This window comes from Erinaceus europaeus, chromosome 11 (genome assembly GCF_950295315.1).
Source record: "Erinaceus europaeus chromosome 11, mEriEur2.1, whole genome shotgun sequence".
Taxonomy (NCBI): domain Eukaryota; kingdom Metazoa; phylum Chordata; class Mammalia; order Eulipotyphla; family Erinaceidae; genus Erinaceus; species Erinaceus europaeus.
In genome coordinates this window covers 3,176,483-3,200,596 of record NC_080172.1, presented here as the reverse complement: position 1 = coordinate 3,200,596, position 24,114 = coordinate 3,176,483, and the positions used below count along the sequence as shown (strand labels likewise).

The 24,114-nt window shown below is 44.2% G+C and overlaps 1 protein-coding gene across 3 annotated transcripts in view; it reads right to left on the bottom strand.

The window, feature by feature from the left end:
* Positions 1 to 8,455: 8,455 nt before the first annotated feature.
* The window catches only part of AGGF1 (angiogenic factor with G-patch and FHA domains 1), a 31,680-nt gene continuing 16,021 nt past the window's right edge, over positions 8,456 to 24,114 (bottom strand). For all 3 annotated transcript variants that reach the window (XM_007518584.3, XM_060201067.1, XM_060201068.1), the window contains exons 7-14: positions 23,141 to 23,252; positions 21,761 to 21,812; positions 18,335 to 18,436; positions 16,996 to 17,161; positions 14,696 to 14,778; positions 12,929 to 13,056; positions 11,717 to 11,816; positions 8,456 to 10,588 (exon numbers count right to left, since the gene is read on the bottom strand). In XM_007518584.3, the coding sequence (XP_007518646.2) occupies positions 10,388 to 10,588; positions 11,717 to 11,816; positions 12,929 to 13,056; positions 14,696 to 14,778; positions 16,996 to 17,161; positions 18,335 to 18,436; positions 21,761 to 21,812; positions 23,141 to 23,252 (944 nt within the window). In that variant the 3' untranslated portion in view covers positions 8,456 to 10,387. The remainder of the gene's footprint in view (positions 10,589 to 11,716; positions 11,817 to 12,928; positions 13,057 to 14,695; positions 14,779 to 16,995; positions 17,162 to 18,334; positions 18,437 to 21,760; positions 21,813 to 23,140; positions 23,253 to 24,114) is intronic.

Sequence of the window (24,114 nt, the reverse complement as noted above, 5' to 3'; positions counted from 1 at the left end):
TCATAGGGAGGCAGGACATCGTGTCTCTGTGAACTTTTTATTATATATTTTTTTATTTTCTGACCACTTTATTGAGAAGTTAGTGGCTGACGGTACAGTTGTTAACACACAGGTATAACAACTCAGTTCCCCGTGAGATGTTTGCTACAAAGCACTATCTCCCCCAACACAGGTATTTTCCTTCAGTCCCAGTGACTTTTAAAGAAGCTTCCTTAACACACCAAAGACTTATGACACCTTGTGCCTACAGACCAGTATGGGTAACCCAGGAAAATGAGAATAAAATTTTATTTACAAAAAAAAATTTTTTAACTCATTTTCTAGTGAGTAAAGTGAATGATTATTCTTTGTCCAAGTTCTGAAATGGGAGGTCTGGGGGAGGGAAGGGAATTTCCAGTCCTGCCCCATACTCCTGTCAAATCCAGTGAGTGCCTCATGAAGGCAGAGAAGGACCCCTACCCAGAATGTCTGACAATAGGAAGTACTCCCGCAGTCATCATGTTTCAGACTCAGCAACAACTGTGTGTTTGTTTAATAGTGACTTAGTAACGATGTAGAAGTCTGTAAGATCACAGGGGCACAATTCCACACACTTCCCACCCCCAGAGTTCCCTGTCCCATCCCCTCCATTGGAAGCTTCCCTATTTTTGTCCCTCTCTTGGAGTATGGACCAAAGACTTTTATGGGGAGCAGGAGGTGGAAGGTTTGGCTTCTGTCATTGCTTCTCCACTGGACATGGGTGTTGGCAGGTCTGTACTAAACATGAATATATACATATACCCTGGGTTAGATCAATGGGGTTAACAGTTAATGGTATATACTTTCCTCGTGTTTAAGAGCTATTCTCTGCCCTAATCCAGCTTTCTAGTCCTATTCTCAACTCTGACACCATCTTCTACTAAAGTCAAAGACCCCTAGGTTTCATCTGCTCCATTCCTACCTTTGGGTTCCTGTTTATTAAACAATTCATCCTGCAGGTGGGGACTAGGGGCTTGAACCAGGTCCTTCCACATTGTAACATGCTCACAACCAGGTGAGATACCATCCAGCCTCTCAACTTTCACACATTACTTTTTTAAAAATCATTTGTTTACTTATTTGATGGAGACAGCCATACATTGAGACGAATGGGGAATATAAAGAGGAAGAGAGATAGAGATACCTGCAGCCCTGCTTCCCCCCTCCAAGTGGGGGCTAGGGGCTAGATCGTGGGTCTTTGCACATTGTAACATGTACGTTCAACCAGAAGCACCACTATCCAGCCCCCACATTACTTTTGATTATCACTCTCCAGTGTCTTTTTATGTAGAACAATTCATGAGTGTTGCTTTCCATAACACGTTTTCAAGTTGTGACTTCCTGTTTTGTAGACTATTCTCTCATCCAGATTTGTTCTTTTGTTTCTTTAGGCCAATTTCTGTGCTTACTAGTGTCTTGTGTGTAGAATTACCATGCTCTCAAGAATAGACCATATGTTAGGCCACAAAAACAGCAGCAGCAAATTCAGGAGCATTGAAATCATCCCAAGCATCTTCTCAGACCACAGTGGAGTTAAACTAACACTTGACAATCAACAAAAGATTAGATTAGTAATAGCCCCAGAATGTGGAAGCTCAACAGTACACTCCTTAACAACTACTGGGTCAAAGAGGAAATAAAAGAAGAAATCAAAATGATTTGAAAGCTCAATGAAAATGAAGACACAAGCTATCAAAATATTTGGGACACAGCTAAGGCAGTACTGAGAGGGAAGTTCATAGCTATACAAGCACACATTAGGAAACAAGAAAAAGCACAAATAAACAGCCTGATTGCACATCTTAAAGACAAAGGAGGAGGAGGAGGAGAAGGAGATGAAGAATAAGGGAAAGGGGAGGAGGAGGAGGAGGAGGAAGAAAGGAACCCTAAAGCAACCAGAAGGACAGAAATAACTAAAGTTAGGGCAGAAATCAATAACATTGAAAATAAGAAAACCATACAAAAGATCAACGGAAGTAAATGTTGGTTCTTCGAAAGAGTGAACAAAACCGACAAACCTTTAGCCAGACTCACAAAACAAAAAAGGGAGAAGACTCAAATTGGATCAAAAATGAAAGAGGAGATATCACAACAGACACTGCAGAAATTCAACATATCATGCGAGGCTTCTATGAACAACTCTATGCCACCAAGCTAGAGAACCTGGAAGAAATGGACGATTTCCTAGATACCTACCAACTTCCAAAACTAAGTCAAGAGGAACTAGATAACATGAACAGGCCCATCACAGCTAATGAAGTTAAAACAGTTATTAAAAACCTTCCCAAGAATAAAAGTCCTGGACCAGATGGTTTTACAAATGAATCCTACAAAGAAGAACTAATACCTCTACTTTTAAAAGTCTTCCAGAAGACTGAAGACACTAGAATACTCCCAGCTTCTATAAAGCCAACATCATTTTGATACCAAAAGCAGACAGGGACACAACCAAAAAAGAAAACTACAGAACAATATCTCTGATGAACATAGATGCTAAAGTACTGAACAAAATTCTAGCCAACCGGATATAGCAGTATATTAAAAAGATTGTTCATCATGACCAAGTGGGGTTTATTCCAAGGATACAAAGTTGGTTTAATATATGTAAATCAATCAAGGTGATCCACCACATCAACAAAAGCAAGACCAAAAACCACATGGTCATATCAATAGATGCAAAGAAATCCTTTGACAAAATACAACACCCCTTCGTGATCGAAACACTACAAAAAATGGGAATAGATGGGAAATTCCTGAAGATAGTGGAGTCTATATATAGCAAACCTACAGCCAACATCATACTCAATGGTGAAAAACTGGCAGCATTTCCATTCAGATCAGGTACTAGACAGGGCTGCCCACTATCACCATTACTATTCAACATAGTGTTGGAAATTCTTGCCATAGCAATCAGGCAGGAGCAAGGAATTAAAGGAATACAGATTGGAAGAGAAGAAGTCAAACTCTCCCTATTTGCAGATGACATGATAGTATACACAGAAAAACCTAAGGAATCCAGCAAGAAGCTTTTGGAAATCATCAGGCAATACAGTACGGTGTCAGACTACAAAATTAACATTCAAAAGTCAGTGGCATTCCCCTATGCAAACACTAAGTTAAAAGAAGTTGAAATCCAAAAATCAATTCCTTTTACTGCAGCAACAAAAACAATCAAATATCTAGGAATAAACCTAACCAAAGAAGTGAAAGACTTGTATACTGAAAATTATGAGTCACTACTCAAGGAAATTGAAAAAGACACAAAGAAGTGGAAAGATATTCCATGTTCATGGGTTGGAAGAATTAACATCATCAAAATGAATATACTACCTAGAGCCATATACAAATTTAATACTATCCCCATCAAGAACCAAACCACATTTTTTAGGAGAATAGAACAAATGTTTATCTGAAACCAGACAAGACCTAGAATTGCCAAAACAATCTTGAGAAGGAAGAACAGAACTGGAGGCATCACACTCCCAGATCTCAAACTGTATTATAGGGCCATTGTCATCAAAACTGCTTGGTACTGGAACATGAATAGACACACTGACCAGTGGAATAGAATTGAGAGCCCAGAAGTGAGCCCCCACACCTATGGATTCTAATCTTCACCAAAGATGCCCAGACTATTAAATGGGGAAAGCAGAGTCTCTTCAACAAATGGTGTTGGAAAAAAATGGGTTGAAACATGCAGAAGAATGAAACTGAACCACTGTATTTCACCAAACACAAAAGTAAATTCCAATTGGATCAAGGACTTGGATGTTAGACCAGAAACTATCTGATGCTTAGAGGAAAATCTTGGCAGAACTCTTTTCTGCATGAATTTTAAAGACATCTTCAATGAAACAAATCCAAGTACAAAGAAGACTAAGGCAAGCATAAACCCATGGGACTACACAGCAAAAGAAACCACTACCCAAACCAAGAGACCCCTCACAGAATGGGAGAAGGTCTTTACAGCCATACATCAGACAAGAGGCTAATAACCAAAATATATAAAGAGCTTGCCAAGCTCAATAACAAGAAAAAAAATTCAAAAATGGGGGGAGGACATGGACACAATATTCACCACAGAAGAGATCCAAAAGGTCGAGAAACACATGAAAAAATGATTGTCAGAGAAATGTAAATAAAGACAACAATGAGATACCACTTCACTCCTGTGAGAATGCCATACATCAGAAAAAGTAGCAGCAACAAAGCTCAAGGACTTGGTTCAAACTCTCCTGCAGGAGGGAAGGAAGCTTTGAGTAGTGAAGCAATACTGTAGGTCTCCCTCGCCCCAATCTTACCCTCCCCTCAATTTGTCTTAGCAAATATAAGGTTAAAAAAAAAGCATTAAAAAGTCTTTAAAACCTAATCTTCCAACACTTTTTTTTTTTTTTTTTGCCTGCTGGAGCATCACTCCTGCATGATTTCACTACTTCTGGCAGATCCACACCCCAGCCTCCAGCCCCTTTTAAATTTCAGATACAGAGAAACGGAGAGAGCACTTTCCAAAGAAATGTCCATTATTAGAGCCTAGTCTGGTGACCATGGTAGGTAACCAGACCAACATTTCTACTTTAGAAGGTGAGTTTATAATAAAGCAATGATAATTATTTTGTGTAGCTTGTAACTTGGTCCTGATCATATTCCTTACGCCAGTCCTTGTGTTTTGCACCACGTGCACTTAAGCCTCTGCGCTACCTGCCGACTCCCATTCTTTTCATGAAAAATCTTTTAATGATGATATTGTCTGAAATCTGTTTCACAGCATTAAAATGAAAGCTTTAACGGAAAACATGAAGACTAACGAAAGCATTATTATTCCAGCACATATTCTCCTGGGCCTTTGGTCTAGATTACTAAGGATCTACAATCTCCTGCTCACTGTTGTCTTCTCCCCACATTCATGGCTTTTAATTGTATCTTAGTCACCAAAAGATCTGGAGAATCCACAGTAACTGCTCACCTTAACTCTGTTAGCCCCCTCAACTGTCTCCTTTCCAGAAACAAATACCATACCAGCCCAAAGTTTCTAGAAATCCTTGAAGTGTTACAGCTTTCTTTCTTTTTTTTTTAATTTATAAAAAGGAAACACTGACAAAACCATAGGATAAGAGGGGTGCAACTCCACCCAATTCCCACCCCCAGACCTCCATATCCCATCCCCTCCCCTGACAGCTTTCCTAGTCTTTATCCCGCTGGGAGTATGGACCCAGGGTCATTGTGGATGCAGAAGGTGGAAGGTCTGGCTTCTGGAATTGCTTCCCCGCTGAACATGGGTGTTGACAGGTGGATCCATAGATCCATACTCCCAGCCTGTCTCTCTCTTTCCTTAGTGGGGTTCTGGGGAAGCAGGGCTCCAGGACATATGGTGGTTGTCTGTCCAGGGAAGTCTGGTCGGCATCATGGAAGCATCTGGAGCCTGGTGGCTGGGAAGAGTCAACATACAAAGCCGAGCACGTCGTCGAGTGTTGCCGCTTTCTGAGTCAGAGCGGTTGAGTCTGGCGTGCGCTCTTCACATGACCTTCTCAGAACTGACTGGTCTTTGGGGGCTTGTGAGAGGGAACAAATGCCTGACCTCCCCTGAGACCTTCAGAAGCGTTTCTCCCCTGTAAGACTTCAGCATGAGACTCATTCAGGACGAGAGGCAAGTTGTGGGAGGTGCAGCTCCCCAGCCTGGGCAGAGGCCTGTCACTTCTACACTGAGTCTGGAGGAGGTGGAGCCCAAGGCCGACCTGGCCTAAAGGCAGGTCCCTCCTCGACTCCTGGGCTGAGATGCCCCGAGCTCGGGGGCAGGGGAGCCGCCTCCTCACACAGCACACCCTAAAGGTGCCCGTTTCTCGTGCGTGACCCGTACGCGGCCTCCCTTTACAAGGCCGTAACTCGGGTCCTTGCAGGCTGGTAAGGGCCTTGCCTTTGAGCCCGAGCTGGCTATGAGAAGCAGGTGTGGCCTCAGAGCATGAATGAGGTGCACCTGGGGGTGATCAGCATGGCGTGAGTGTCACACACTCTCCTCACTGGGGCCTCCATGCTTCCCCCATGTTCCTAGTGGGTGGTGACCCGTCTGTCCAGTAGTGTGAACAGTAAACGAGCTCTCTCTGAAGCGCTCCTGGAGGTCGGTCCTTTCCTCCGTGCCTCACCCTCACTGCCGGTTCCTGGTTCCCTGTGTTGCTGCCGCTTCTCCTTTGGCCGGAGGACATTACAAGTGAGCAAAGATCTTACCTCGTGGGGCTGGATGGTGGTAAACCTGGTTGAGTGCACGTTATAACATGCAAGGACCTGGGTTTGAGCCCCCAGTCCCCACCTACAGGGGGAGAGCTTTGCAAGTGGTGAAGCAGGGTTACAGGTGCCTGCCTCTCTATCATCCACTCCCCTCTTCATTTCTGGCTGTCTCTATCCAATAAATAATAATCTTATCTTGTAACGGTAGTTCAGTTAACAACCCTGATAACACGCAAGTCTCACCTTGCACCAGTAGTTCAGTGTGACACCCTGATCGTGCCTGACGTCAATACACAAGCAGTCGTCACCTATCCCTGTATTCTCTGCCTATCTATTACAGATGGTGCAAATGGTAGCCAGTCCCATTCTGTTTTCTTTTCTTTTTTCTTTTTTTTGTCTCCAGGGTTATTGCTGGGGCTCAGTGCCTGCACCATGAATCCACTGCTCCTAGAGGCCATTTTCCCCTTGTTGTTGTTATTATTGTTATTATTGATATCACTGTTGTTGGATAGGACCGAGAGAAATGGACAGAGGAGGGGAAGACAGAGAGGGGGAGAGAAAGACAGACACCTGCAGACCTGCTTCACTGCCTGTGAAGCGACTCCCCTGCAGGTGGGGAGCCGGGGGCTTGAACTGGGATCTTTGAGCCGGTCCTTGCGCTTTGCGCCATGTGCGCTGAACCCGCTGCGCTACAGCCCGCCTTCCTCTCTGCCTATCTATTCCAGACCGTGCGAATGGTAACCAGTCCCTTTCTCTGCCCCATTTGTCAACCTGGAGCCTTTTTATTTCCAAGGAGACTGAGTTCTCCGTTGAAAGAGACCAAAGCTTCCTCCAGTGTGGTGGAGGCCTGGCAAACCCGAGTCCTGCACACGGCAAAGTAGCCTACGCCCAAGTGAGTTACCCCACGGCCCCCTCTGCTCACTTGCGTCAAGGCGGAATCAACTCAAGTCTCTCCACAAGGTTCCTCCCTCCAGGGCGCCTCACGGCCATGCACATTAGGGCTGGGGAGACAGTACAGCGACTATGCAAAGGACTTAATGCTTGATGTCGGGGGCCCCAGGTTTTCAGCCTTCAGTCCGGAAGCAGATGTGGCACAGAGTCCCCCAGCCTTGCCCACATCCACCGCTGCCACCAACCTGGGGGATGAGGACGGCCTCTCAGCATAATGGTCTCATCCCGACTTCCCTCACCAGCACACTCGTGCTGACTGCTCAGTGGGCTGCACCACCTGTCCTGTCCTGTTCCTGCATAGACACCTGCAGACCTGCTTCTCCACTCGTGAAGTGACACCCGGCCCCCGCAGGTGGGGAACTGGGGGCTCGAACAAAGACCCTTGTGCTTTATACTATGTGTGCTTAGCCCGGCATGCTACCATCTGGCCCCCAAAATTCGTATTTTCTTTCACTTAGTCTTGTTTTGGTTCCGTGATATTCGAGCTAGTGGGATCACTGTATCTGTCTGCTCTCCTACGGCCTAGCACTGGTCCTGTCAGTGAGCGGCTGAGCGGCATGAAGCAACACGGGCCTGGGGAAGTGTTCTGTGACTGAGAAGACACGGAACAAAGTGGGGGCAGCGTAGGCGGTCCAAAGTAATGACTTCTAAACCACTTCGACCACACGCCAGGGTGAGAAATAAGCAAATACAATTTGTATCACAGCTCAGTATGTGGACGTGTTTGCTGGAGTTCCAGAAGTCTCTCGTGACTAGGAGGCCACAATGCCAACACTGAGGAATAGCAAAGTAGAAAGGCCAAGGCAACTCTGGGTCCTCATACCTGTGGATAACATCAGCACTGACTCACTTTCAAGAACCCAGTTATACTTCAACTTCAAAGTCTGAAAAAGTGAAACCAGTGCTGTGGAGCGAGATTCAAATGAAAGCTGAAGTGATGTTCTAGAAAAATCACTAGTCCATTTAAAGTAAGATGGTGGGGAAACTATTTTCAGTTACTTCAAAGAACAGCTGCAGGTGTTGGGTACAGAAATGAGTCTGGGTCTCTGGCAAATGCAACCCTCTGTTCCGCCACCTGACGGACGACAGCCTTTGTTCAGGCCTCTGACTCCTCCTGCTTTCCCTGCGCTACGATTTCTTCTACCTTCTCTTGCCTATTTGAAAATACGCCAAATCATGAAATAGTCCTTTTCATGAAAAGTTAGAAGGTGTTTGAGTGAGCTAAGTAAGTTCACAACTGTAATAAAAATGAGACATCACAAGTAAAAACTGTTTTAAAAGCATACAAAAATTTCTTTCATTTTTGAGAACAAGTGTTTCCTAGCTATTTAACACTACAAAACAGTTTATTTTACTCTACTGTTAATCGTTTTTTGATTTTGTCAGCTTGTCATGTTCTAGAAAAATGTAAAATATTCAGCAATGTGTAGCTTAAAATAAATACATCAAAACTATTAAATAAATTTAAACTGTGAATAAGCTGTAATTTAAAATATTAGACGCAACAGTTTCATATATAATCCAAACTGTACATAATTCACCTCGATGCTTCTGAACAAATAGAAGCTCACATCTGTACTATTTCTACAAAATGCCTTTATAATATATTATCGTTTCCTATTCAAGACATGGAAGATAAATATTACTCTTATTTCACAGATGGAAATACACCCAGACATTACTTAGTCTTTAGCCACTATATAATACATAGCCCTGAGACTTTATATCTGCAAAGAGTTTAATAATGCAAATATCACACATATTTCTATTTCTATCACCATTTTCAAGTTTCCATTTTCTTAACAAAAGAAAACAATAAAAAAAAGTTTTCCTTAAGCTAATAATAAAAGTGAGAAATATCATGAAGACAATCATATACTAATCCAGTGAGTGAGATCTAAAAACGGCAAAGACTAATTTGGAAACTGAAGTCATTGTTACTGGTACAAGACACCAGCTGTCAGAATCCCACTCAAGTGAGCACTTTTTGTTTTCTTTCCCCATCTTCTCTCTCCCCAAGTACCCTGTATCATTTAGATTAATAGCCCTTCACCTTTCCTTCTCGTTATCTCTAGACCTCGACAACATCTCTCTACAGTAGATGAGCTCGTATGCAATGACAGAAAAAGCTTAGTTCCAACATGAACTTCCTAGCAAAAGACTGAGAAAAAAGTGTGTGTGTGTGTGTGCGTGTGTGCGCGCGTGTGTGTGCGCGCGCGTGCCAGTAACTGGCAGGGCAGTGGCATCTGCACTCACAGCACTGCACTACAGTTCTCTAGCCTCGTGGGGCTGGCTGCCAGCGCAGAGGAGAACTATGGCTGACTGTGAACTGTGCTCCAATCACTGGCTCAATGAATCACTATTTCCGATGTTATAATATTTTTATTGCATCGAGGACATTGTTGGTAAACAGCTCAAGTTTGAGGCTGTGACTGGGTCGGTCGTTTTACTAGAAATCAGATTCCTCCGGCGCTGCTCCATTGCCAGCAATGAAACTACAAATGCCAGCACACTGAGTATTTCAATACCGTACTCAATGGTTCACATCTAAATATTTCAGCTATGAAACAAACCAAATGCAAATGTTTAATATATAGTACAAGTCAACAGATTCTTCACAGAAGAAAATAATGAAAGACTAATTCTCTACAGCATGTCACCTGTCCTTTACTTCTTCAGTGTCACTGAGATTATTTCAAGAGTAGCAGAATGTATGCACCTTACCCATGTGTCCTCAGCATTTCTGTGCCTGTGCTCTAGAGGGAATAAGTAGGGACTCAGATTGTTCCGAGAAGCCTTTGAGGCTTAATGAAGTACATGGAGACAAGGACAAGTGGACATTAAAGTCAAGTCATTTGTGGTTACATGAATTTTGCTTACATGGCTAGTTGTTTATATGGGTCTTATAAATGACAAGATAAAAATAAGGTCTAAGTTCACCCTTGACCTGTGAACTTTAGTCCACTCACAGCCTAACTTGATTCAGCCACTATTTATTAGTTTAACAAATGGTTGTTAAAAGCTTCAAACCGTACTTTTTACACATTTCTGAATCATGAGGAGATAAACTGTGACATAATTCCCTCATGCCAATTTTTTCTCTTTTTCTTTTTTTTTTTTAAGGGAAAAGTCCTGCATAAAATAAGTTTCCAACTCTTTTTACGAAAAATCCTTAAATCGTGTACACTATGACTGACTTTCACTCAACAGTCCCTTTTACCCAAGGCACATTTCCTGGTGCATCTTTTTGAGGTTTAGTTTCCAGGAAGTTTTCAGCAAACCTTTCTCTTGCTTTATCCCAGTTCTTTTTGCTCTTGCTTTGGAGAAGATGAACTTCTTCAATGGATGACAGCTTGCCCGTCCCCAAGCCTGCATGTGTCCGCCGGAGTTGGAGCTGGATCTGTTAGCCAAAGTGAAGCAGAGGACTTTACTAGAGCGAGCGCCTGCGGACAGGAAACTCTGTGCTGCCCACTCTGGCACTTCAGCTATCATTCACTGATTTAGACAAGACTGACACAAGTCAAGTCTGTCAAATGCACCAGGAATACAGACCAATGCACACAGTATTATATACAGAACTTGAACTTTCTACACTGTATTGTCTGTTAATAAATATGGTTCTAGAGAAAAGAATACTCATCACTAAATTTCACTGAAATGCTACATCGTCTATCCTACTCTAAGCAGAAGTACAAGCAACACACATATTTGAACATAATGTCCTAGTCTCACTAAGTGAGCTAGCGGATGAAACACTGAGTCATAAAGAACACCCATCTGTTTATTTTCCTAACAAGAGGGCAGGACTTCTCATTATTCTAAGAACCAATTACAGCGATGGGTTCCTTGAGCCTGAGACACGTCAGGTACCATGTCACACCCCTGAAAGACAATTCTTACTATTCTGAGTTTTACACAACAGTGAGGGCCGAACCTGTCCTAAGTCCTAGAGTTTATAGGGATACAGTACATTCTGACTATAAAACCCAAGTTCTTCCCATTCCACTTCAGTGAGAGATAAAAATAATCATTTGTCCATTTTTCTTTAGGTACCAATAAATCAGTCAAATTGATTTGCAGTGGTGATAGCCTGCAAGTCTTTGATGAAAGGCAACTGGAACCTCCAATGAGCCACAGGGCTGCAGAAACCACTGTACTGTGTCCGACATCATTCTCTCTACTTGCTCTGACTCTTGAACCTACACCGTATTCTCTAGCTAACGATCGGCTTGTCTGTGAGGGAGACTACCGTGACTGTTCTTGAATGTATAACGTCAGGTATAACAAGGAAGTCAATAAAAACAACTAAAAAGCATAGAAGCAGCTTTGGTCCAGGAAAAGATTAAAGGAAGAAATGTCGACTCTTCCCAGAAACAGCACACGTTCACCCAGTCGTTGTGCATGTTGTGCACAAGAGGAGTGCCTGGTTTTGTCTGCCGTGAGATTGCAGCTGGGGTGGACTAGGAGCATGAGCAGCACCTGCTGTAAGAGTCAAGAATAAAGAGAAGAAGGCGCGAGTCTGACTTACCGGGGTTTTCATGCCTCCACCGTCCTTCCCGAGGCCTTCCCCTTTCCTCCAGCCCATTTTCTCCAACATCTTCCGACCTTTGTTGCTATCGGTAATTTCACTTTAAGAAAAATGAAGATAACAGATGACTTCTAAAAGAGCCTTTAGGCCACGTTTAGAATTAATGAATCTAATGTAATGGGTGCGACTACTTTAGAAAACTGTTAATAAACTAGAAAATATGCAAATCCCGCCCCTTATATGCTGGCTAACAGAAATGTGTACAACACGCATAGAATGCACAAGAAAAGACAAGCACGAGACAGCTTTGGAAGCAAATTGCTAACAGCTACAAGTAGGAAATTGCTCAACTATCCACTAATGGTTAAATCATAGCATAGGCAAGTACAGGAATAAATATAGCAATTTCAGTACAACGTAACTAAAACAAGAACATAGGAACAAAATAAATAAATTATCCTATTAACTTTAAATGAAAAAGTGAGTGTGGGCTGGGCAACAGCGTAACAGTTACGCAAAGGACCTGCACGCCGCGAGGCTCCAAAACCCCAGGTCTAAGCCTCTAGCACCATCATAGGCCAGAGCTGGGCAGCACTCTGGTTATGAAAAAAAGGAAAAGGAAGAAGCTATCTTGGGTCCTTGGGTACTGCAGCTTGTGTTCTCCGCCAGAGGTGCAACCACCCAGCCCTGACAGATTTAAACTTTCAACTCGGAATGTAGATCCTAAGAAAGAAAAACAATGTCACTAATACATCAGTTAATGCAGAAATGTGGTCATGTGCAGGCCTCAGAAGCACATTTTGTGTGTGTGTGTCTCTGCTTTTACTAAAAGAAGAAAACTGAATCAAAGGGAAAAAAAACAGTATTTTATGATCAAGAAGAATAAAAGTACCTGTGCACTGAGTTTTAAATAATTGTTCACACCAATTTCCTAGTGTCTCAGGCTTCTGCATCTATAGTATGCAAAAGTATGCTCACTGATACCAGTGGGCAGAACGCTAGTTATGCATGTCTACGTGTAGTCAAGCGTATGTATCCACACATACGGCCAGCAATTTTCCAAGGAATGATTCTAACAGTAGAGGGAGAGGAAACAGATGTAACCCTCCATTTTGCACGGAGTCCTTATTTGAAAGGGTCCCTGTAAGACCAGATGATGTCATGAGTTAGGTCACCTAGTAATGCTGAAAGCTGCTGACCTTCCCTACTCACCAATGCACAGACACAGGGGCATCATCTCTTTGGAAAGTCCCTTCACTTCCGATCTGTTCTCTGCGCTTCCCAGCTCTGTCTTTGTATTTTGGATTCTTCAACGCCTTTTCATCTTCATAGTCTGTATTCTTCATAACATTGAATGCCCATTGAGGAGAACAAAGGTGACACACAAAAATGTGATGTTTGCTTATCTGCCTTCCTTAGCAAATTACTGACAACAGAAAGCACACTTCTGCACGCAAGTGGAAAGCTGGCAGCCAGTTCCCACACTCTTAGGAACCATAAAAACACTGAGCACGTGCGCTTTACATAGACATTCCATATCTAGTCTTAAGAAGAGGTCTCTAGAACTTTTAGTTTTAGGTTTCTATCTATGATCTATTTTGGCCATCATTTGAAAATGTTATAAAATGAAAATGAAAAATACGTATCTTTGTTTTGCTTTTGCAAATGGCCAGCTATTTCAGCACCACTGTGGAAAAAAGCCAATCCTTTCTCTTCCAAATGGTCCTTCCATCACTGCTGTGCATGTGTGTCTAATTCTGGGGGTATGTTCTGCTATCTTAATCTGTCTTTCTCGGTGACAAGCTCTACTGTTGTGATTACTGTACATTCTCAGAAATCTTAAAGCTAAGCAGTATTACTTTTAAAGTTAGTTTCTGAAAACCAGAAGTGGCTATTTAAATGTAGGAAATCATTTTTACTCCAAAAAGAGCAGGTGTTAAGGTAAACAGTAAATAATAGAAACTAAATATGTAATTGCACATGTAACCTCAAAATCATCTGTATTTTTAAGAGACTTTTACTTCACATGAGACCTACGGACTAGGCCAGGACAGCACTCAGCTACGGGGGTCTAGGGACTAGGTCAGGACAGCACTCAGCTATGGGGGTCTAGGGACTAGGCCAGGACAGCACTCAGCTACGGGGGTCTAGGGACTAGGCCAGGACAGCACTCAGCTATGGGGGTCTAGGGACTAGGCCAGGACAGCACTCAGCTACGGGGGTCTAGGGACTAGGCCAGGACAGCACTCAGCTACGGGGGTCTAGGGACTAGGCCAGGACAGCACTCAGCTATGGGGGGGTCTAGGGACTAGGCCAGGACAGCACTCAGCTATGGGGGTCTAGGGACTAGGCCAGGACAGCACTCAGCTATGGGGGTCTAGGGACTAGGCCAGGACAGCACTCAGCTATGGGGGTCTAGGGACTAGGCCAGGACAGCACTCAGCTATGGGGGTCTAGGGACTAGGCCAGGACAGCACTCAGCTATGGGGGTCTAGGGACTAGGCGAGGACAGCACTCAGCTATGGGGGTCTAGGGACTAGGCCAGGACAGCACTAAGCTATGGGGGTTTAGGGACTAAGCCAGGACAGCACTCAGCTACAGGTCTAGGGACTAGGCCAGGACAGCACTCAGCTACAGGTCTAGGGACTAGGCCAGGACAGCACTCAGCTATGGGGGTCTAGGGACTAGGCCAGGACAGCACTCAGCTATGGGGGTCTAGGGACTAGGCCAGGACAGCACTCAGCTACAGGTGTAGGGACTAGGCCAGGTCACTCAGCTACAGGGCTGCCCATGTTTGCACAGGCACCTCAGGCGGCAAGGCCTGTACTCTACCAGTGAAGCTATTTTCCTGGCCACTCAGAATCATCCTAAATGACTCTTTGTACACAGAGGATGGAAGGATTGCTGCGTGTTTAAAGGCATTCCTATTCAAAGCCAGATGTACGACTGAACACACCTAGTAATAGTTAATGTCCTTACCTGCAAGCCATATTTTACTCGTATTTTCTTTAATTCTTTTCTTCTTTCCAATTCCTTCTCCTCCTTACTCAGTGTTGGACCAACTAAACAGAAAAAGAAAAAGAAAAAAGGTAAGTTGCTGTTGCTGCTTTGTGACCAAAGCCCACTCAGCTCTGGCGACTGCTGGTGCTAGGGGTCACGCCTGTGACCACTGTGTGAAAGGCCTGTGTGCTCCCACTACAGTCTCTCTGGCCCAAGGGAGAAAAGATTTCTACTAGTCAGACGTCACTGAAATAAAATTCACACTACCATCTGTAATATAAAGTTCACAGTATGGGCATCCCACCTGCAGACTAAGCAACAGTTTAAGTATGTCATTAAAAGATTTAGAGGAGTTTTAGGATTTTGTTAACTAAAATTGATGTGAAATCTACCAAAACAGAAAGACGACAGGAATGTGACATTATAGATGTCCGAAGGAACTGGGGGCAAGATGCAGGCGGTGAGGTGACTTGCCCGGGAGAGAGTGTGGCACCACGCAAAGCCCGGGGTGAGACACAGTCTTGATATTAGTGATCAGATTTCAAAAGGAAGCCAGTCTTTTATGTCATAATTATTCTTCTAAAAATTTATTATTTTAAATTGACACCTCAGTTAACACTAGGGCTTGGTACCAGCACCACCAATCCACCACTCCCAGTGGCCATTTTTTTTCTGTTTTCCTTTCTATTTGATAAGACAGAAATTGAAAGGCTGGGGGGTGGGGAGAGAGGGGGAGAGAAGGGAGAAAGACACCTGCAGGCCTGCTTCACTGCTCACTCGTGGGGAGCGTGGATCGGGAGCGCGGGCTTGAACCTGGGTCCTTGGACATGGTAGCATGTGCTCAACTGAGTCTGCCACTGCCTGGCCTGTCTATTCTTCTGAAGAACATCTAGCTGTGTCTGCTGCCTCTACATCCTGAAGTTACAATGGCAAACTCACTACCTAGAACATTTAGCTGTGTGTGCTGCCTCTACATCCTGAAGTTACAATGGCAAACTCACTACCTAGAACACTTAGCTGTGTCTGCTGCCTCTACATCCTGAAGTTACAATGGCAAACTCACTACCTAGAACATTTAGCTGTGTGCTGCTGCCTCTACATCCTGAAGTTACAATGGCAAACTCACTACCTAGAACACTTAGCTGTGTGTGCTGCCTCTACATCCTGAAGTTACAATGGCAAACTCACTACCTAGAACATTTAGCTGTGTGCCTCTACATGCTGAAGTTACAGTAGCAAACTCACTACCTAGAACATTTAGCTGTGTGTGCTGCCTCTACATCCTGAAGTTACAGTAGCAAACTCACTACCTAGAACATTTAGCTGTGTGCTGCCTCTACATCCTGAAGTTACAGTAGCAAACTCACTACCTAGAACATTTAGCTGTGTGTGCTGCCTCTACATCCTGAAGTTACAATGGCAAACTCACTTCCTAGAACATTTAGCTGTGTGTGCTGCCTCTACATCCTGAAGTTACAGTAGCAAACTCACTACCTAGAACATCTAGCTGTGTGTGCTGCCTCTATACCCTGAAGTTACAGTAGTAAACTCACTACCTAGAACATTTAGCTGTGTGCTGCCTCTACATCCTGAAGTTACAGTAGCAAACTCACTGCCTAGAACATTTAGCTGTGTGCTGCCTCTACATCCTGAAGTTACAGTGCCAAACTCACTACCTAGAACAATTAGCTGTGTGCTGCCTCTACATCCTGAAGTTACAGTAACAAACTCACTACCTAGAACATTTAGCTGTGTGCTGCTGCCTCTACATCCTGAAGTTACAGTAGCAAACTCACTACCTAGAACATTTAGCTGTGTGTGCTGCCTCTACATCCTGAAGTTACAGTAGTAAACTCACTACCTAGAACATTTAGCTGTGTGCTGCCTCTACATCCTGAAGTTACAATGGCAAACTCACTACCTAGAACATTTAGCTGTGTGCTGCCTCTACATCCTGAAGTTACAGTGCCAAACTCACTACCTAGAACATTTAACTGTGTGCTGCCTCTACATCCTGAAGTTACAATGGCAAACTCACTACCTAGAACATTTAGCACATCCTGAAGTTACAGTAGCAAACTCACTACCTAGAAAAGTTCTCAAATGCATGTCATTTCTTAGGAGCCTTCTCTGACATGCTGCTTGGGACAGAAAAGCATCTCAGTTCAATTTATCGGTTCAACAGGAAGCTAGTAACTAAACCTATTTTTCTAGAACACTCACTCGGTGAACTACAGAGAAAGGCTAGTCATGTCCCCACACGACACTGTCTCACATACCGAGAGAGTCGTCTTTTTTATCAAGGCGCAGGTGAGCTCTGACCTGCCCTGGTTCACAGCCGTCACAGGTGTCACTGCCAGGATGAATGTGAAAGGATAACACAGTCTCTCCAATCTTCACCTCATCTCCATGCTCCAGTACGTATGGGTCACACTTGGTTTTGGGCTAGAGGGGGAAAGCATAAAATAGAAACCCAAGGTGGTTACAGAGTACTACTAGGTCTATTGTTAGTAGTGTCTAGCTATTACAAAAATACTCTAAATGATTTTCCGTAAAAGATGCCGGGACATACATGTAAAGATTCCACAACTTGACAGATGATTCAGAGTATTGTACTAGCAGAGAAGATAGCTGAGCAGAGCGGTTTCTAGTTTTCACATTTCTATTGAAAGATGAAGCATTAGTAAAAGCAGTTGTGGGCGTTTACATCTGCTTGTTCCAATAATTTAGTTTTATTTCAATGTTTAAACTGAGACTAAGCCCTCCCTCCCTTCCCAGCATATCTTTTTTTTTTGTTTTTTTTGGCCTCCAGGGTTATTGCTGGGACTCGGTGCCTGCACCATGAATCCACTGCTCCTGGAGGCCCTTTCCCCCCCCTTTTGTTACCCTTTTTTTTCCCGTTGTTGTGGCTATTATTATTGTTGTTATTAATGTCATCATTGTTGGATAGGACAGAGAGAAATGGAGAGAAGAGGGGAAGACAGAGAGGGGGAGAGAAAGACAGACACCTGCAGACCTGCTTCACCACCTGTGAAGCGACTCCCCTGCAGGTGGGGATCCAGGGGCTCGAACCGGGATCCTTATGCCGGTGCTTGTGCTTCGCGCTACATGAGCTTAACCTGCTGTGCTACCGCCCAAGGTCCTTCCCAGCATTTCTTATTCCATGCCTGGTACTCTGCTGTTGTTGAGAGTTAGGGTCTTAGACAAGCAGACGTACAGCTTGCTTGCAGTTTAACAAAACGTCATGAGTTTATATGGAGCTGCTGGGCAAGGCATGACATGTTTCTTCTGTTTCTCTATGCAAAAGTGTGTCGTAACTTTTCCAATGATCCAATAAAAATACAGAAAGGCTGGCCCATACAGTAGTCACAATACACTTAGTGAGTAGCCTCACAATGCTTTACTCCCTGAAAATAAAGCCTATAGATGTAAGTAAGAGTCAGACCTCACGAGTCATGTTTTATCCACTGACAATACATTTTTAGCGCATTTCAGAAATCTCTTCCAAATTAACACTCTGGGCTTGAACACTGATCTGAACCACACGATATGTACGACTGGGCCTTTCTGAACAAAAAGCTCCAGCTGTCTGCAAGTAATTGGCTCACACACGCTCACCTGAAGAATTTGCTTTCCGTTAACAATCGTCCCGTTTTGACTGCCTTGATCTACAAGGACATAGCTCTGCAAATCGTGATCGAAATAAATTTCTGCATGAAACTGAAAGTGGAAAAAAAAGTTATAATGCAGCATTACACTTAAAAAAATCAGGGAGCAATTTCCCTAGATGCACTGTTCTTCAGTCTCTGAAAATGTGTTTGGCATTTTCATCAGGGAGTCAGGGTATCACGCTGACTGAGCAGTGACATTTTCACGCAGTTAGAGACAGACAGACACCACAGCACCAGGGCTGCCCCATATCTCAGAACCTCCAGAAGCAGCCAGGCACATGGAAAGGCACACCTTCTGCCCCGTGTGCTCTGGTCCTGCTCATTTCTGACCCCATTCCTCTGAATACAGAAGTACTAACTGCTTCGAGTAGAAACACAGAAGCTACAGAGGAAAGGCTGCCTAGATAGAGTTCTTAACTATTAGCTTTCTACTTTTTACACTATAGTTGAGACTATATTAGGTGCAATTTGAAATTGATTTTCCATCTAATGCAATGATCCGTCCCATTATAAATTATTCCTAAGAAACTTAGTCCATACTCCCAAAGGGGGAGAAAGGTTAGGGGAAGAAGACCAGAGGGCTCTGAACCCCAATCTCATCAAGGCCCAGAGAGAGAAAAGGAAAAGAAGAGAAAGGGCCAGTGACAGGTAAAGGTGCGACTCAGAAAGGGAGGCAGGCAAAGGTGCGACTCAGAAAGGGAGGGCCAGTGACAGGTAAAGGTGCGACTCAGAAAGGGAGGGCCAGTGACAGGTAAAGGTGCGACTCAGAAAGGGAGGGCCAGTGACAGGTAAAGGTGCAACTCAGAAAGGGAGGGCCAGTGACAGGTAAAGGTGCGACTCAGAAAGGGAGGGCCAGTGACAGGCAAAGGTGCGACTCAGAAAGGGAGGGCCAGTGACAGGTAAAGGTGCGACTCAGAAAGGGAGGGCTAGTAACAGGTAAAGGTGCAACTCAGAAAGGGAGGGCTAGTAACAGGTAAAGGTGCGACTCAGAAAGGTCAGGCAGCGGAGTCCTGGCCAAGCGCTCACATTACAGTGCGCGAGGACAACCCAGGTTCAAGCCCCTGGTCCCCATTTGCAGGAGGAAAGCTTCAGGAGTGTTAAAGCAGGGCTGCAGGTGTCTCTCTGCCTCTCTACCTCCCCTGTCCCTCTCAATTTCTCCGTCTCTATCCAATAATAAAAGGAAGACAATGTTAAGGCCATGGGGGGGAGAGGGGGACAAAAATGTACTAATCACCCCCATCTGCGGCCTTGGGAGAACAGCTGCGCTTTCCACTGGAGGGACTGGGGACACAGAGCTCTGGTGGGGCAGCGAGGTGGGATTAGACACGTCATCTCCTAATTTTGTAAATCAATATTAAATCACTCATGAAATATTTAAAAATTCTTTTTATAAAAGATGATTTGATATATACTAAGGCCAACTTCTCAGAGAAGTCTTCAGATACTTAAAATTTAGAACTAAGTACTTAGTGATACACAGCAATACAGACCCAGAAACGCAAGTCGTAGAAATAAGACAACTTTACAGTGTGAAAGGAAGACAAGGACAGAGGCCGCTCAAGCAGAGAATGCTGAGGCAAGAACAGCTCAATCCGCTAAAAGCACATATCACCAAGCACAAGGACCCGGGTTTGAGCCCCACTCCCCCCCCCCCCCCAGGAGGTGCTAGTGAGCAGGCCTGAGGTCTTTCTCTCCTCTTCTGCTTTCAATCTCCCCTCCTCTCTTTCTCTGTCCTTTTTTTTTTTTTTTGCCTCCAGGGTTATTGCTGGGGCTTGGTGCCTGCACTACAAATCCGCTGCTCTTGGAGGCTATTTTTCCACTTTTTGCCCTTGCTGCTTATTGTTGTTGTTGGTATTATTGTTGTCGTTGTTGGACAGGACAGAGAGAAATGGAGAGAGGAGGGGAAGACAGAGAGGGGGAGAGAAAGAAAGACACCTACAGACCTGCTTCACCGCCTGTGAAGCAACTCACCCTGCAGGTGGGGAGCGGGGGGCCCGAACTGGGATCCTTATGTTCCATGTCCTTGCACTTTGCACCACATGCGCTTAACCCGCTGCGCTACCGCCCAACCGCCTGTACTATCTAAATTTTTTTAAGTGGGGTAAAAGAAATGGCCACTGGGAGTGGTGGATTCCTAGTGCCAGCGATGAGCCCCAACAATAATCCTAGTGGCAATAAAAAAAGAGTATCTGTGGCTAGAATGTCTGGGTTTATCTCTACTTATAATTTAAGTTATAATTGTGAGCCTACTGTCTGTTTTGAAAACTTGGCAGTTCTTTTCACTGAACCCAATATAGGCTCAACTAAACAGCTAAAAGAGAAAGTCTTGGGTGACCAAGAATAGGGTTTGTTTCTTTCTTTCTTTTTTTTTTTAATATTTATCTCTTAATGAGAAACATAGGAGAGAGAAAGAGCCAGATGTTAATCTGGTCCACGTGCTGCCGGGGACTGAACTCAGGACCTCATGCTTGACAGTCCGGTGCTTTATCCACTGCACCACCTCCCGGACCCCGGTTTGTTTCTTTTTAAGGAAATACTGACTTACAGGGTGGCTGGTGTTACACAGAAGTACAGTTCTGTATTTTCTCTCTCCCTCCCCCCTTTCTTTTGCCTCTAGGGTTATTGCTGGGGCTCAGTGCCTGCACTGTGACTCCACTGCTCCTGTGGCCATTTTTTTCTCTCTCCAACTTTACTGGATAGGAGAGAAATTGAGAGGGTGGAGGAGACAGCGAGGGGTAGAGACAGACACCTGTAGACCTGCTTCACCACTGTGAAGCAACCCCCCTGTAGGTGGGGAGCCGGGGACTCGAACTGGGGTCCTGGTGCGGGTCCTTATGCTTCGCACCGTGTGCTTAACCCTGTGTACCACCGCCCGGTCGCAGTTCTTTATTTTCCCGAACCATATGTTAGCACAGCTCAGCCTCCACCAAACCGCCTGAGTTGCCAGATGTGCTGTACTCAAAGCAGCCACCTTTGAGACTGGCTGCCTGTTAGCCCGGGATAGATGCACTAAACAAAGTCTACTTTGAGAGTAGCTTGACTTCAGGGCCGATTCATTTTTGAACTGTTAGGTCGTAAAGCTGAGTATTCCACCCAGTAACGGTCTGTTAAATGTTCACTACTTTTATACCTAAACTAACCATGCTTTCTGTTCGTGTTCCAAATAGTTAGAAAATAAAAATACTTCAGCTTCTCGAAGCTGTGATGAAAAATTCTTTTCTTAAGCACGAGAGTAAAAAGTCTGCATCACTGTCATTGTGATTACCTTGATCTCAACTTTACTACCAACCTTTCTACTGAGCTGGCCTAAGCCTACTCTCACTACCATGGTGATGATGCAAGGAGGCGAGATTCGAAAGGCCAGAGAGCTCACCTTACTAACACCGACTTCAGGAATCCGGACCGTATGTTCCATGTCTTTTTCTCTGTAAAGTAAAAGTCCTTTAATTATTTCTGAAACCTATATAGATACAGTAATTACAGTAACATGGAAGGGGTTTTTTTATGCTTGAGTTGTATCTTTTATATTATCTTTTCTTTGTGGGGAAATTAATGGTTTACAGTTGACAGTAAAATGCAGTAGCTGGTCCATGTGTCACATGTCTCAGTTTCCCACATCATCCTCTAACCCCCCACCTAGGTCCTCCTCCGCCATCCTGTTCCAGGACCTGAAGCCCCCCCTCCGACCCCCAGAGTCCTTTAATTTGGTGCAGTACACTGAAGCAGTTTCTTTTTAAAGACAGACACTGAGAGACAGAGAGATAGCTAGAGTAAGAGACCACAGCACCAAAGCTTCCTCCAGTGTGGTGGTGGCGGCCAGTGCACATGGCAGACATCACACTGTCCAAGTGAGGGTTTCGCTGCCAGAAAGGATTTTTAAAAGGCTGTTAAATACGCTTCCCTCTGCTGCATTAAGTCGAATTTCCTTGGCCTACTCTAAACGTTCTGTCTGAAGGAAGCGCACAGGAACTTTGTTTAGTGCATCTATCCCGGGCTAACAGGCAGCCAGGTCAGAGCCAGAATCCTTTATATTCACATCACACATTCATCCCAGATCTGACGACTATGTTGCTCTTTCTAGGAGAGTACAGTATTCTTTAAGAACTTAGTATTAAGACACTACATATATCTGAGTGAGTATCTTTCCTACTGGGAAGAAAGAAGGCATCCTCTACTCACAGGTAAAAGGTACCTCTCTGCCAAGATCACTGTGAGCTACAACGGAGTGAAGGAAGAGCAGAGAAGGAGAGGAGACCGATACTGGCTTCAAGTAGGCAAGTGATGCCGCTTTGTGGAAGTCATCCCCAAGGCTCTGCGTCTTTACATAGGAACTTTCCTTTTGGGACTGTAAATTTAATCCCCTACTGACTCATAAAAACAAGTAACCAAATTTAGGTGTAACCCAACTTTTTTTAAATTGTATTTATTTTCTTAATTTGACAGGACAGAGAGACTCTGAGAGAGAAAGAGTGATAGAAGAAGAGAGAGAGAGAGAGGTACCTGCATCCCTGCTTCACCACTTGTGAAGCTTTTCTCCTGCAGGTGGGGGCTGGGGGCTTGAACCTGGGTCCTTGTGCATGGGAACACATATACTTAACCAGGTGTGCCACCGCCTGGCCCCTGTGCCCAGACTTTTTAAGTAGAAGAGGAACACACCTGCTATTTTCCATACACAGTAAGAACTGTTCAAGAAATACACAATCCACCAGCACAATAAAGGAAGTAAAGAAACGAAGTGATACTGAATATTTACCTTCCAATTGTAGCAGAGTTTACGGCTGTGATGATAAAAAGTGATCCTGTCTGCAACACTGGCGACCTAATCACAATTATTCTAATACACGGGGGCCAAATTTTTTCTTCATCTATCAAGAAAATGGATAAATTTAGTTGCTGTGGGAAGAAAACAGGAATGTCTAGGGATGAACAGAAGGCATTTGCAGAAGTAAAATGTATTAACCAAAACTTTTAATTTAAAAGTAAGCTTTCTACAGCCGAGCGCGGCCCGGCTGGGAGTGTGCAACCCCGCACACTTTTAGGAAGCTCACTCCCTCATGAGGAAGGTGTGGTCTCTTCACACTCAAAAATACTGTAAGACGATATTCATTCTTTTTAATTTTCCAGGACAGAGAGCAACTGAGAGAGAAGGGGTGACAGAGAGAGCCCTGCAGCACTACTTTCCCTGCAGGTGGAGACCCGTGGCTTGAAGTGGGGTCCTTACTCATGATGATGTGTGAGCTCAACTGGGTGCTACCATCCAGCCCCAGTAAGTACCATTAAAAAATTTTTTAATTTATTTAAAAAAGGAGACATTAATAAAACCATAGGATAAGAGGGGTACAACTCCACACAATTCCCACCACCAGAACTCCGTATCCCATCCCCTCCCCTGATAGCTTTCCTATTCTTTATCCCTCTGGGAGTATGGACCCAGGGTCATTGTGGGATGCAGAAGGTGGAAGGTCTGGCTTCTGTAAGTACCATTTTTAAGTAAAAAAAAGCAAACTCCTTAAATTCAACTATGCAACATACAAATTAAGCTAGGCTTAACACTTTATCAGCTTAGAGTAATCAACTTAGAGGTATCTAGTATCCATGGTATTATTTTTTTAAGTTTTACCTCCTTCCTTCCTTCCTTCCTTCCTTCCTTCCTTCCGCCACCAGGATTATCACCAGGGATTAGTTTTGGCACTACAAACCCCCTGCTCCCAGCAGCCATATTTTTCT